The sequence below is a fragment of the Erythrolamprus reginae genome, chromosome 2, assembly GCF_031021105.1.
Source record: "Erythrolamprus reginae isolate rEryReg1 chromosome 2, rEryReg1.hap1, whole genome shotgun sequence".
Lineage (NCBI taxonomy): Eukaryota > Metazoa > Chordata > Lepidosauria > Squamata > Dipsadidae > Erythrolamprus > Erythrolamprus reginae.
In genome coordinates, this window is record NC_091951.1 from 211604217 (window position 1) to 211618160 (window position 13944).

General features: G+C 42.1%; 1 protein-coding gene across 14 annotated transcripts in view; it reads left to right on the forward strand.

The window, feature by feature from the left end:
* Positions 1–13944, forward strand: part of DOCK6 (dedicator of cytokinesis 6) — a 280141-nt gene that overhangs the window by 170929 nt on the left and 95268 nt on the right. For 10 of the 14 annotated variants that reach the window (XR_011558174.1, XM_070741668.1, XM_070741676.1 and 7 more), the window contains 4 exons: positions 3235–3386; positions 9687–9869; positions 10791–10917; positions 11589–11676. Coding sequence is in view for 13 of the 14 variants with exons in the window: in XM_070741668.1 (XP_070597769.1) it covers positions 3235–3386; positions 9687–9869; positions 10791–10917; positions 11589–11676 (550 nt within the window). In the remaining variant the exon portion in view is untranslated. The remainder of the gene's footprint in view (positions 1–3234; positions 3387–9686; positions 9870–10790; positions 10918–11588; positions 11677–13944) is intronic. The other 4 variants (XM_070741669.1, XM_070741674.1, XM_070741672.1 and 1 more) reach the window with 1 other exon arrangement.

The following is a 13944-nucleotide window of genomic DNA, read 5'->3' on the forward strand; positions in this document are numbered from 1 at the left end:
CAGAACCACTACTCCTTATGTACCAAAAATCCTGAAAAACAGGAGACCTACTGGAAGATTGGAAATGAGCCGATGTAGTCCCCATTCACAAAAAAGGAAAAAGACAGACCCATGCAACTACAGACCAATCAGTCTGACTTCTATACCTGGAAAAACACTAGAAAAAAATTATCAAAAAACAGTTTGCCACTACCTAGAAACAAACAAGATAATAACCAACTGCCAACACGGGTTTGTCAGAAACAAATTATGCCAAACCAATCTCATATCTCTGAAGAGTGTTCAGAAACTTCTAATCATGCAAAATGCAGCCGCGAAAGTGGTCATGGGCCTCCCTAGGCATGCCCATATTTCTCCAACACTCCGCGGACTGCATTGGTTGCTGATTGGTTTTACACACAATTCAAAGTGTTGGTAATGACCTATAAAGCCCTAAATGGCATTAGGCCGGATTACTTGCAGGACCACCTTCTGCCGTATGAGTCCCAGCAACTGATTAAGTCCCACAGAGTTGGCCTTCTCCAGGCCCCATCAGCCAGACAATTTTTCTTGGCAGGGCCTAGAGGAAGAGCCTTGTTTGTTTGTTTGTTTGTTTGTTTGTTTGTTTGTTTGTTTGTTTGTTTGATTGTTTGTTTGATTGATTGATTGATTGATTGATTGATTTGATTTGTATGCCGCACCTCTCTGAGAACTCGGAGTGGCTCACAACAAGAACAATACAAATCCAACATTTAAAACCCTTAATATAAAAACAATCATGCAGACCATACATAAAGCGGAAGCGGCCCAAATTTGCAGACAACACCAAGCTGGAGGGGGTAGCCAACATCCTAGAGCAGTGTGCCGCGAGACATGGTCAGGTGTGCCGCGAAGAAGGAAGCTCAGGTTCTGGTCTCACAACATTTTGGTGAGAGTGAGAGAGAGAGAGAAAGAAAGAAAGAGTGAGAGTGAGAGAGAGAGAAAGAGAGAGAAAGAGTGTGAGAGAAAAAACAAGAAAGAGAAAGAAAAGAGAAAGAGAGAGAAAGCAAGAGTGAGAATGAAAGAAAGCAAGAGAGAGAGAGAAAAGGAGAGGAAGGGAGGGAGGGGGAGGGAGAGAGAGAGATAGAAATGAATAAAAAGGGGAGGAAAAAAGAGAAATGAGAAAGTGATTGAGACAGAGAATGAGAGGAAAGAGAGAGAAACAAAAGAGAGAGAGAGAAGTGACTCTTGATTTAAAGCATATGATAAAAAGCACCCAAAGAATAAGAGAGGGAAAAAACCCAGCCCTCATCTGTTTTGGGAAATGGTTCAAGGGTGTGTATACACACACACACACACAAGGGTGGGGAGGAGACAGGGATGGAACAAGAGAGGAGAGTGTCTTGGGGTGTCATTTTGGTTGGTGGTGTGCCCCAGGATTTTGTAAATGTAAAAAATGTGCCGCGGCTCAAAAAAGGTTGAAAATCACTGTCCTAGAGGATAGGCTCAAAATACAGAAGGACCTAGATAGATTAACACTGTGGACCCAAACTAACAAAATGAAGTTCAACATTGAGAAAAGCAAAGTCCTTCACCTAGGCAAGAAAAAACCAAGGCACACATGCAAACTGGGAGGAACCTCACTTAGCAGTAGTGACTGTGAAAGAGATCTCAGAGTCTTGGTGAATAACCAACTAAATATGAGCCAGCAATGTGCAGCAGTGGCTAAAAAAGCCAACACAATCTTAAGCTGCATCAACAGGGGGATACACTCCAAGACGAGGGAGGTATTAATACCACTTTATAATGCCCTGGTCAGACCACACCTGGATTATTGTATTCAGTTCTGGTCATCACACTTCAAAAGAGATATAGAAACTCTGGAAAAGGTACAGAAAAGAGCAATCAAAAGGATAGGGGGACTAGAAACCAAGACATACGAAGAGAGGTTGCTGGTACTGGGCATGGATAGTCTAGTGAAAAGAAGGGCCAGGGGGGACGTGATAGTAGTATACAGGTACCTGAGGGGTTGCCACAGAGAGGAGGGGGTCACAGTATTTTCCAGGGTACCAGTGGGCCAGACAAGAAACAATGGATGGAAGCTGACCAAGGAGAGATTCAACATAGAAATAAGGAAGAACTTCCTGATGGTCAGAGTGATCAACCAATGGAATGGCCTGCCAGCGGAGGTTGTGAACGCCCCAACTTTCGACATATTCAAGAGGAGATTGGACTGCCATCTGTCTGGGGAGGTGTAGGATTCCTGCCTGACAAGGGGTTGGACTTGATGACCTGCAACGTCCTTTTCAACACACACACACAAACAAACAAACAAACAAATAAATAAGCTTAAAGAACTGAACAAATTCTGGGGCTTGATCTAGGAATCTCATGGCTTCATTGTAGAACTTGATCATTAGGATTTAGGATTGGATTTAACTCAAATATTTGAGCTTGGGGAAAGAAATATAGACCTACTTTGCTTAAACCCTATAGTTGGAAACAAGTTGAGGTCTCTTGGGATTGGCTGGATGTGCTTTCTGTCTTCTCACCCATGAATTTTGTAATAGCCATACTGGTTTCAGAATGTTGGGAACAGAAGTCCTTGCATGACACTCACACTGGCAAAACTTGGATTGTCCATACATCTGTCCTTTGGAATGGATATGGCTTCAACCAGCTGATCTTTAGAAGCTTCTTAAAAACCTGGTTCTACACATTGGCCATGACAATTTATATATACATATGCATTTGAGATTTATTTTTTTAATTTCCCATAGTGGGATATTATACTTTTTACAAGGTGTCTTGAGTAATTTGTCAATTGAACAGTCTTATAAATAAAACAAATCAATAAAGAAAATATTGAATTTGCTTTCCTGGATTTAGTTGGTTAGCATTGTAGAACTTCTTGGCTACTGAGTTTGCTTTCATCAAGATTCTAGCAGCCCCAGGCTTGATCATATCAGTATCTTTTCTTCCAAACACCAATTTATTGTTCTAACAACAATGGTTGGCTTTAAAAAGAAAAAAAATGTGACTATCTTCATGGCTTCAAACACATTTTAATTTTGGTGCATGATTTCATTGTATTTTTACAATATTTTAATCAGCAGATGATTTGTTATTTTTTCTAGCTGCCATCAGTATCTAAACACTGTAAAGTTTTGTTATTGTTTTATTTTCATAGATGGAACATAATTAAAGTGACTAACTAGGTGGGGAAAAAATATTTTTCCTTCTATTACTCAAATACTAGTCAATTCTGTTTTACAGAGAACCACATCCAGAGAGGGCGGCTTGCTTCTGTTTTGGTTGATGATGGAGATGGAGATGGTAGTACCATTAGCCAGTCAGTTGCCATGGCCATTGCGGGCTCTCCTTTGCCTCATACTCATCGGTCTATGGTCTTCCAAATGCCATCAGTGGTGAGTGTCTATTGATCTTGGGAAATGTGAGCCAGAGGTGGGTTCCTCCTGGTTCAGACCAGTTTTCCTCAACTGCTAGCAAGCCGCTGGTGATGTCACTATGACGTTATGGAACCGTTTGTCGATGCTTGTCTGTGGACATCACCATTAATTTTTTTTTCTTTTTAAAAAAACTTTAAAAAGATTTTAGGGTTTTTTCCCCGTTCTGCCCGTGCGCAGAAGCTGAGGTTTTGGTGCCCTGAGCCAGCAGCTGGGTGGAAAAGAAGCCTCTATGTTTCCAAGCTCAGCAGCAAGCTCGGTCAGGAAGAGTGTGTGTGTGTGTGTGTGTGTGTGTGTGTGTGTGAGAGAGAGAGAGAGAGAGAGAGAGAGAAATTGATTCCTGGTATGTGACTTTCAGGCTCGGTGTCAAACATCATCCATAATATTATTTACTGTTTTGAACAATATGTAGGTTTTATGACACAAATGACTATTTTATATGTGATATTATGACTGAAATATTTCTGCACCTATATTGGTTCTCACTGTTAGGAAGTTTTTCCTTAATTTTAGGTTGCTTCTCTCTTTATTCAGTTTCAATCTATTGCTTCTTATTTTGCCTTCTGGTGCTTTGAAAAATTAAATTAAATTAAATTAACAGACTAACAGAGTTAGAAGGGACCTTGTAGGTCATCTAGTCCAACCCCCTGCTCAAACAGGAGACCCTATACCATTTCTGACAAACAGTAGTCCAATCACTTCTTGAAAGTCTCGAGTGATGAAGTTCCTACAACTTTTGATTGTTCTCACTGTTAGAAAGTTCCTCCTTATTTCTAAGTTGAATCTCTCCTGATCAATTTCCATCCATTATTCCTTGTCTGTCCTTCAGGTATTTTGGAGAATAGCTTGACTCCCTCCTCTCTGTGACAGCCCCTGAAATATTGGAACACTGCTATTATGTCTCCCTTGGTCCTTTTCTTCGCTAGACTATCCATGCCCAGTTCCTGCAATTGTTCTTCATATGTTTTAGTCTCCAGTCCCCTTATAATCCTGGTTGCTCTCCTCTGTACTTTTTCTAGAGTCTCAACGTCTTTTTTATAGTGGGGTGACCAAAACTGGATGCAATACTCCAAGGGTGATTTAACTAAGGCTTTATAGAGTGGTGTTAGTACCTCATTTGATCTAGAATGTATCCCTCTGTTAATGCAATTTAGGATTAAATTGCCATTTTTGGCTGCTGCTGCACATTGCTGATTCATGTTTAACTGGTTGTCCACTAGGACTCCAAGATTGCTCTCACAGTCATTGCTATTATTATTATGTCAATACAACATAGCAAACAAAATCACTATGCTGGATTTTGTATTTCATCACCAGTCGGGCGCTTCCCAAGCACCTAGGACTGCGTGATATAGCGGCGAATTATGTTTGCCAATCCCAGTAAAGCGGCCTTTTGCAATTGACAGATGGAGATTTTGTCAATTCCTATGGTTTCCAAATGTCTGCTGAGATCCTTTGGCACTGCGCCCAGCATGCCAAGTACCACTGGGACCACTTTCACTGGCTTATGCAAGAGTCGTTGCAGCTCAATTTTTAGATCTTCGTATTTCACTAATTTCTCTAACTGCTTCTCCTCAATTCTGCTGTCTCCTGGGATTGCAATGTCGATTATCCATACTTTCTTTTTCTCCACAATCAGGATGTCTGGTGAGTTATGCTTCAGAATTCGGTCAGTCTGAAGTCGGAAGTCCCACAGTAGTTTTGCTTGCTCATTTTCAACCACTTTTTCGGGCTTATGATCCCACCAGTTCTTTGCCACTGGTAAATGGTAGTTCCGGCACATGTTCCAGTGGATCATCTGTGCCACAGCATCATGTCTATGCTTGTAATCAGTCTGTGCGATCTTTTTGCAGCAGCTGAGTATGTGATCGATTGTTTCATCTGTTTCTTTACAGAGTCTGCACTTTGGATTGTCTATTGATTTTTCAATTCTGGCTTTGACAGCATTTGTTCTAATGGCCTGTTCTTGTGCTGCCAGTATTAGTCCTTCTGTCTCCTTTTTGAGTGTTCCACTTGTAAGCCATGACCAGATTTTTTCTTTATCCACTTTGCCTTCAATCTTCTCCAAGAACTGGCCATACAGTGCTTTATTCCACCAACTGTCCATATGACATTGAGTTACAGTTTTTCTGTACTGGTCCGCCCTTCTTCTCCGCCCTTCTTCTCTGCTGGCACCCGGACATGATGAATAAATCACTTAAATAATTAACCCATTCCTCCCCTTAATATTTCTTCCCTGACACTTGTTCTCTGCATCTCTGCACCCACCTGAAATGTCGATTTAACCATATATTATCTGTCTCTTCTTCACTGGAGTCTGGGCTCATAGCAATGTCCAACTGACCAGGAGTATATACAACACCATCCCTCTCCTCAGGGCCCCTCCCCTCCCCTGGAGGAAAATTAGAATTAGGTTTGTCAGGAAAATGAACATGAAAGTCAACAATCAAGTCAGGAGCATCAAAGTCATGAGCATCCATCCAGACAGTGGAATCAGGCCCACCTCCGGTACTGGAAACAGTCGTTGAGCCAACGAGAGTCTCGGATGCTAGTAATGTCCAAGCGGCGTAGTGGAACTCAAAAGTCGGGCGCCAGACAGAAGGGAGCAGGAACAGCAGGAACAGGAATTGTGGGGTGATGTGGAGAGTCAGATGAGACTGGAAGCAATAGTGAGCGATGAAAAATGGGATGCACACGCATGGAAGGAGGTAGGGTCAAAGAGTATGTGACGGGATTGATGACCTTTTCAATAGGAAAAGGGCCAATGAAACGTTGATCCAGCTTGCGGTGAGGTTCAGAAGAAAGGTATTTGGTAGAAAGCCAAACTCGGTCACCAACAGTCAATGGGGGAGTGTCTTTGCGGGAACGGTCGGCAAAACGTTTGTAGTCTTCTTTGGCTTGAGTTAAGGAACATTGGACGAATTGGTGAATGCCATGTAAGTCATTGAGAAAATCACCAGCAAGTGGAATCAGAGAATCAGAAGGAGTGAGCGGAAACAATCGGGGATGGAAACCGTAATTGGCGCAGAACAGTGTGGTCTGCGTAGAGGCATGTTCAGAGTTATTAAAGCCGAACTCAGCTACAGGGATATATTTGGCCCAATCGTTTTGTCTATCGTGAACAAAACAACTGAGGTATTGTTGCAGGATTCCAATAACTTTTTCAGTGCCCCCGTCAGTTTGGGGGTGATGGGTGGATGCCAAGGAAATCTTAACATGGAGAGAGGTCATGAGTTCTTTCCAAAACTGGGCGGTGAATTGAGGACCGCGGTCGGAGACGATGGTGTCGGGTAATCCATGGAAGCGGAAGATGTGCTGGATAAATAGTTGAGCTTGGCTGGAGGGATTCGATGACAAGGGATGAAATGAGCCATCTTGGTTAACATGTCCACCACTACAAATATAGCAGTGAACCCTTGAGAAACAGGTAAACAGGTGAGGAAGTCCATGGAAATGGTACCCCAGGGTCTTTCAGATGTAGGCAAAGGTTGTACTAATCCCGGAGGGGGTCCGGTGGCGGCTTTGACTTGGTGACAACGGATGCATGAGTTAACGTAGGCACTGACATCATGGCGGAGTCTGGGCCACCAAAAGGTACAAGAAATGAGGCGTAGGGTTTTGAAGAGGCCAAAATGGCCGGCTGCGGGATTATCGTGGCACTGGTTGAGGATGAGACCTCGCAGTGGACCTGCGGGAACGAAGAGCAGGTCACGGTAGCGGAGCAAGTCGTCAGCGATGGTCCATGGAGAATCCGGTTCTAGGTCTTGTTTCCTTTGAGTGACAAAGGGATCCTGGCGTTGCGCTTCCCAAATTCGTTCTCAAAGATCTACTACATCATAGGCAGCTGCGATCAATGTGAGAGGCAGAATGATACGAAGCAGCGCAGGTTCTTGGGTTTGGGTGTATTCAGGTTTGCGAGACAATGCACTGGCTTGTTTGTTGTCCCACTTAGAAATGTAGGTAATGCGGAAGTCGAATCTGGCAAAGAAAAAGGACCATCGGATTTGTCTCTGGCTTAGCTTCCTGGCAGTTTGGAAAAATTCCAAGTTTTTGTGGTCGGTTCTGACCTGTACTTGGTGATGGGCTCCCTCCAGGTGATGTCGCCAGGTCTGTTGATGTCTAAAAGTTCTTTTTCCTAAATGGTATAGTTCTGTTCTGGAGGTTTTAATTTCCTGGAATAATAGGCACAGGGAAATAAAGGTCTGCCATCTTGGCATTGTTGGAGAAGTACAGCTCCTATTCCAATGTTGGAGGCATCGGCTTCGACGATAAATGGACAGCGGGGATCAGGGTATTGGAGAATATGTTCTTGCATGAAAGCTTTTTTGAGGTTGAGAAAAGCTTGTTGTTCTTCGGTGCCTCATTGAAATGGAACATCTTTCTGGAGAAGGCGGGTGAGGGGTGCAGTCAAGGTGGTGAAGTTAGGAATGAAGGTTTGGTAGTAGTTGACAAATCCCAAAAATCGTTGGACATCTTTGGCTCGAGCTGGTGGCTGCCAAGTTTGTAAGGTGTCAGGTCTTCCAGTATCCATGGCGATGCCTTGGGGAGAAATGATGGCCTAAGAAGTCTATGGAAGTTTGAAAAAATTGGCATTTTTCTAACTTGGCATAAAGGTGATGCTGTCGGAGGCGCTGGAGGACTTGTTGTAAGTGGTGTAGGTGGGTTTCTGGAGAAGGAGAGTATATCAAAATATCATCAATGTAGACGACTATGAAGTGGTTGATAAAGTCTCATTCTTTATTTTAGCAATAAAAACAGCTGTTAAATAACAGAGAAAGGACTTAGCTTACTTCGTAGCTGCATTGTGGCACGTCCATAATTGATTACAACATTGAAAACTCCACCCTTCTTCTCCGCTGGCACCCAGACATGACGAATAAATCACTTAAGTAATTAACCCGTTCCTCCCCTTAATATATTTTCCCTGACACTTGTCCTCTGCATCTTTGCACCTGCCTGAAATGCGGATTTAACCATCTATTATCTGTCTCTTCTTCACTGGAGTTTGGGCTCATAGCAACGTCCTGTGCCTGACCTCCCACCTGTTCTGACACCTGTAACCCAGGACCTGCCACTAATTCATAAACACTATCTGAATCAGAATCTGCAAAATCTGCAAAATCTTCCAACTAACCAGGAGTATATACAACACATTGTAGCTGGGTGTGACAAGGGATGGCTGGGAGGTGAGGGACCAAGTGAGGCACCCCTTGACTTGAGTAACATTGAGTTGCCCACACCCACCCAGTCACATTATCATGAAGCCATGCCTGTCCAGTCACATGATCATGAAGCAACGCCCACCATCACATTTTCAAGAGGTGATTGGACTGTCATTTGACTGGGGTGCTGTAGGATTTCCTGCTTAAGCAGGGGATTGGACTTGATGACCTGCAAGGTCCCTTTCAACTCTAATAAATAAATAAATAAACATGACCATCAAACCATACCCATAAAATCAATAGTTAAAAAATGTAGAACACATCCTTGATAGGAGCATATGGTAGAACAGAATCCAGTTTTAAAAGAAAGAGAATTCCTGTATACCACACTCTGGATTTAAAGCTTCACAATTTCCAGCTTTGAGGAAATTTTCTGTCAAGAGATGAGACCATTTGTACCTATCCCAGTGCCTTCAATCCACCCACACAAGGACTATTTATATCCATAGGTCTCAGGAGAAATTCCAGCAGACAGATAGGAACATGCCCTCTCAGCAGCCTTCTCATACTCACCCGTATGTTCTGAATATTGTGGGACATCCCAGAATAAAAGACACACAAATGCCAAGCTGGGGAGATATACTGTGCATATCCTTTGATTAAAACAGTATCTTGCGCAAACTTGAACCAAGCTTCATAAAAAGCATTATAAGAAAAAAAAAGGCAGTGCAGGTCATTTTTCTGGATGGCATCTAAGAGCTGTAGAAGAGATATCAAACTGCCATGTAGCATGTTAGTTCACACAAGCTAGTCTATTCTTTTTGGTTATGATTGGCAGTGTACTTCAGGTTCCAGCCAGGAGTTTTCTGTTCTAACTGGAAATGCCAGGGATTGAACTGGAGTCATCGTCACATAAAGCAGCTGGCTTGACCACCAAGCTGTAACCCTTGCCTGCAGATACAACTCTTCCCCCCTCCTTTGGATGGTAGCACTTCTTCCAATTAGAAATGATTAGATCAATGAATCCTATCATGCACAACGTAAAACCTGTTTAGAGTTTGTTCATAAACTGTTCTGCATGGTTTTTGTTTGTCTGCAGCCTCCCCGCCAGTACAGCATGTTGTCTGCTGAGGCAAGTCGCAATCTGCTGGTGTGTCTTCTGTGGGTACTGAAGAATGCAGATGGGGCTGTGCTACATCATTGGCTGGCTGATCTCTCAGCTTTCCATGTGAACCGTCTACTTGACTTACTCTACCTCTGTGTCTCCTGCTTTGAATACAAGGTTAGAAGAAGCTTGAGAATTACAATATTTTGATTCTCTTCTTCTCCTTTAAAGTTTGAGATAAAAACAAGAATTCTGTCTTTGGCTCATATACTATTTCCCCAGAAGTTGATATGAGAGCCAAAAATATAATTCATGAACATTTTTGACACAGACTCCAAACCTGAGTATAAGAAATCTTTGTCTAAAATCTTTTCCTAAAAGCTTAGGAAAAGCTGAAAATATATAATAACGTATTGCACTTTTAAACAAAACATAACTAATTTAGCCTGTGAAGTAGTTGAATTAATATCAAAATAATTAATTCACCTGAATTAAGTAGCAGGATAGCAAAACTGAATTTAAAAAGACAACTATTCTTATGCTATGCTTTAGTAGAGTCTCAGCAGAACAGGTTGGCTATAATTAGGGAAAGGAAAGATGAATGTTGTATCCTCCCAAAGTCAGGAAATTTCTTTTTAGATTCTTCTGTGTGGAAATTGGATGGGAAGACAAATGCAGGGGGAAAAAATAAAGCCAGTGACTTAAAAATACTTTAATTTGGCCTCCATGTTATCAGTATTTCCATAAAACATTACAAAATCTCTTCATTTTTTAAAAAAATGAATTGTTAGTGGCAGTGAGTGGAAATGGGAAGAGAATATGGGGTTTTTAATGGCTTTTTGCAATGGGCTTAGTGAAACTGAGATGTGATTATCTAGAGTATCTGGTGCTAGGATTGTAAAATTATTTAGCTTCAGCACCAAAACCTTTAGTGGAGCCAGAAAACCATGATGTTCACTGCTGAACTCCTTCTGAATAGATCTCTGATATTTTGTTCTATGGGAAGCTATTTTTTTCTATTTCTGAAGAACTGTGGGCAGTTGGTTGGCAGATCTTGTATCTCCTTTTTTCTTAATGAGGACTGATGCCATCCCATAGGGCAAAAAGGCCTTTGAACGCATCAATAGCCTGACCTTCAAAAAATCGCTGGACATGAAGGCACGACTGGAGGAAGCCATCTTAGGCACTATTGGGGCACGTCAAGAAATGGTTCGACGCAGTCGAGGTCAGTGTTCCCCTCTATTTTTTGGGGGGGTGGGCGGAAAAGTATAGTGTCTGAGCGGCAGTCCCTTCGGGACTGGGCGGCACAGAAATAATAATAAAATTTCCCTCTCGGCTTCTGGGCAGGTTTGGAAAACTCTGAGTTGATGATGATTTTTAAGTGAGCGATTGCTCACTGCTCAGCTTAGAGGGAACTATGGTCGAGGTGAGACAAGCCAAAATGCATGGGGCAATGGAAGGCACCAGCACAACTTTACTTCTACAGTTCCCTCTCCCCATAAGATGGACTGTTTCTGGGCCACATTTACTGAAAATTTAGTCAGTGGTAGTAAAAACTTTGAAGAAAATAAACACATTGGATTTTATTGTTTTTAGTTTTAGATCAGTTCAAATGGAAATAATTAAGAAAGCAGTTTCTATTTGCTGTAGTGCTACGGAAATGAATCCATAATTAAAGACATCCAGATTTTTTAGTGTTGCACCATAATAAAGTCCTATTTTTAGTAAGGAAGTTCTGTTTGAAATAAAATCAAGAAGCTAGATGGGTCACCCATCCTGTGGGAAGGGTGGAAAGAAGGATGGGAGGAAGAAGCTGGTCATTTAAGCATTTTCCCCTCAAAACACATTTTGTATTTATGCAATGGTGAAAGCTAGATTCTTTCCCCTTTTTTTCAGCAGAGCGCCTTCCCTTTGCAAACCAAGAAAATGTTCGCTGGAGGAAGAATATTGCTCACTGGAGACAGAATTCGGACAAGGTGGACAAGTGCGTTTGTGGACAATTTTGGCATATCTGCACATTGATTGGAAACATGCAGAAGAAGCCTTCATCCTGCAGAGGATAGATAATAGAATGATGATGATCATCATCATCATCATCATGATAATCATTATCGTTATCATCATCATCACCTTCTGCTGCTGCAGGAATTATTGTGATACACAATGGTGGCCACATGTAGTTTGGAAAAGCACGGGGGTTTTGTCTCCTTTTCATTTATTACTTACGTATACATTTGTTCCAAAGAAGAAAAAAACCTATTTGGTGATTGCATGTTACCTTTCAGAGCCACTTCATTGGACTTTTCTTATTCAAGCAGCTGTATAATTATATAGAAGTAACACAAAATAAATTAAATAATGCACTTCTCATGTCAGTTCAGAAATTGGGAGATAGAGATCCTAGTCTTAGCTTCATCTCTTTCTGTGAGTTCTTTTATTTCAGACCCAAATGGTAGTAATGCAGCCTTTACTTTTTGAACTCTTCCATTGTAATAAAAAAAAACTTGAAAAAGTTTTTTATTTTTCTCCACAAACTTCATCCACACATCAATATACACATTTTATTTATTTATTTATTTATTTATTATTTAGATTTGTATGCCACCCCTCTCCGCAGACTCGGGGCGGCTCACAACAAGATACAACAAATCATAGCAAATCCAAATAAATTTAAAATATTTAAAAAGATTTAAAAAGAACCCCGTTTACTAACAAACACACACACAAACATACCATGTATAAATTGAACATGCCCGGGGGAGGTGTTTCAGTTCCCCCATGCCTGACGGCAGAGGTGGGTTTTAAGGAGTTTATGGAAGGCAGGGAGAGTAGGGGCAGTTCTAATCTCTGGGGGGAGTTGGTTCCAGAGAGTCGGGGCCGCCACAGAGAAGGCTCTTCCCCTGGGGCTCGCCAACCGACATTGTTTAGTTGAGAAGGCCCACTCTGTGGGACCTAATCGGTCGCTGGGATTCGTGCGGCAGAAGGCGGTCTCGGAGATATTCTGGTCCACTGCCATGAAGGGCTTTAAAGGTCATAACCAGCACTTTGAATTGTGACCGGAATTGATCGGCAGCCAATGCAGACTGCGGAGTGATGGTGAACATGGGCATACCTAGGTAAGCCCATGACTGCTCTCGCAGCTGCATTCTGCACGATCTGAAGTTTCCGAATACTTTTCAAAGGTAGCCCCATGTAGAGAGCATTACAGTAGTCGAACCTCGAGGTGATGAGGGCATGACTGACTGTGAGCAATGAGTCCCGGTCCAAATAGGGCCGCAACTGGTGCACCAGGCGAACCTGGGCAAACGCTCCCCTTGCCGCAGCTGAAAGATGGTTCTCTAATGTGAGCTGTGGATCGAGGAGGACACCCAAGTTGCGGACCCTCTCCGAGGGGGTCAATAATTCCCCCCCCAGTGTAATGGACGGACAGATGGGATTGTCCTTGGGGGGCAAAACCCACAGCCACTCCATCTTATCCAGGTTGAGTTTGAGTCTGTTGACACCCATCCAGGCCCCAACAGCCTCCAGACACCGGCACATCACTTCCACTACTTCGTTGACTTACCTGACATACCTTGAAATAGTCAATAATATACATATTCATACATTTTAAATCAATCAATCCTAAACTAATATCCTATTTTACACCAATTTTTCATTCCTTTTCATCAGTCTGTCTTTTGCACTCCCCACCTCTCCCTTTCTCTCCTCTTCTTACTTTCTTACTCCTTCTCTCTTCTCCCTCCCTCCATCTTCTTCCCTCTTTCTCTCTTTCTTCCACTTTGTCTTTCTCCTCTCTTCTCCTCTCCTTTCACTTCCTCTTCCTCCCTCTTTTACCTTTCCCTGAGTGCTTCTCCTTCTTACTCACATCATATTTGACAGACTGATATTTTCTTCCCCACTTAATCTAATGGTGCCCCTCCTAAAATTATTACTATTATTGCTTTATATCATTCTATATTTATGATTCTGTGATCTAGACACACTAACCTAATACTATGTTATGAGTATGTGTTAATGCTGCCTCCAATTTAAAAAAATCTAGTTTTATCATCTGGGAACAGCACCAATTAATTTCAGATTATTATATCAAGTTAACCGCTATATATTAGCTCCTCAGCCAATCATAGTTTCTTCTTGAGTTCAGGCCATAATGCTTCCTCCTCTTCCTTAAATTCTTACTCATCCTTTGTTTTTCTTAACCCTTATTTTTATCATAACTAAATACCCCATAAAAAATTAACATTCAGTT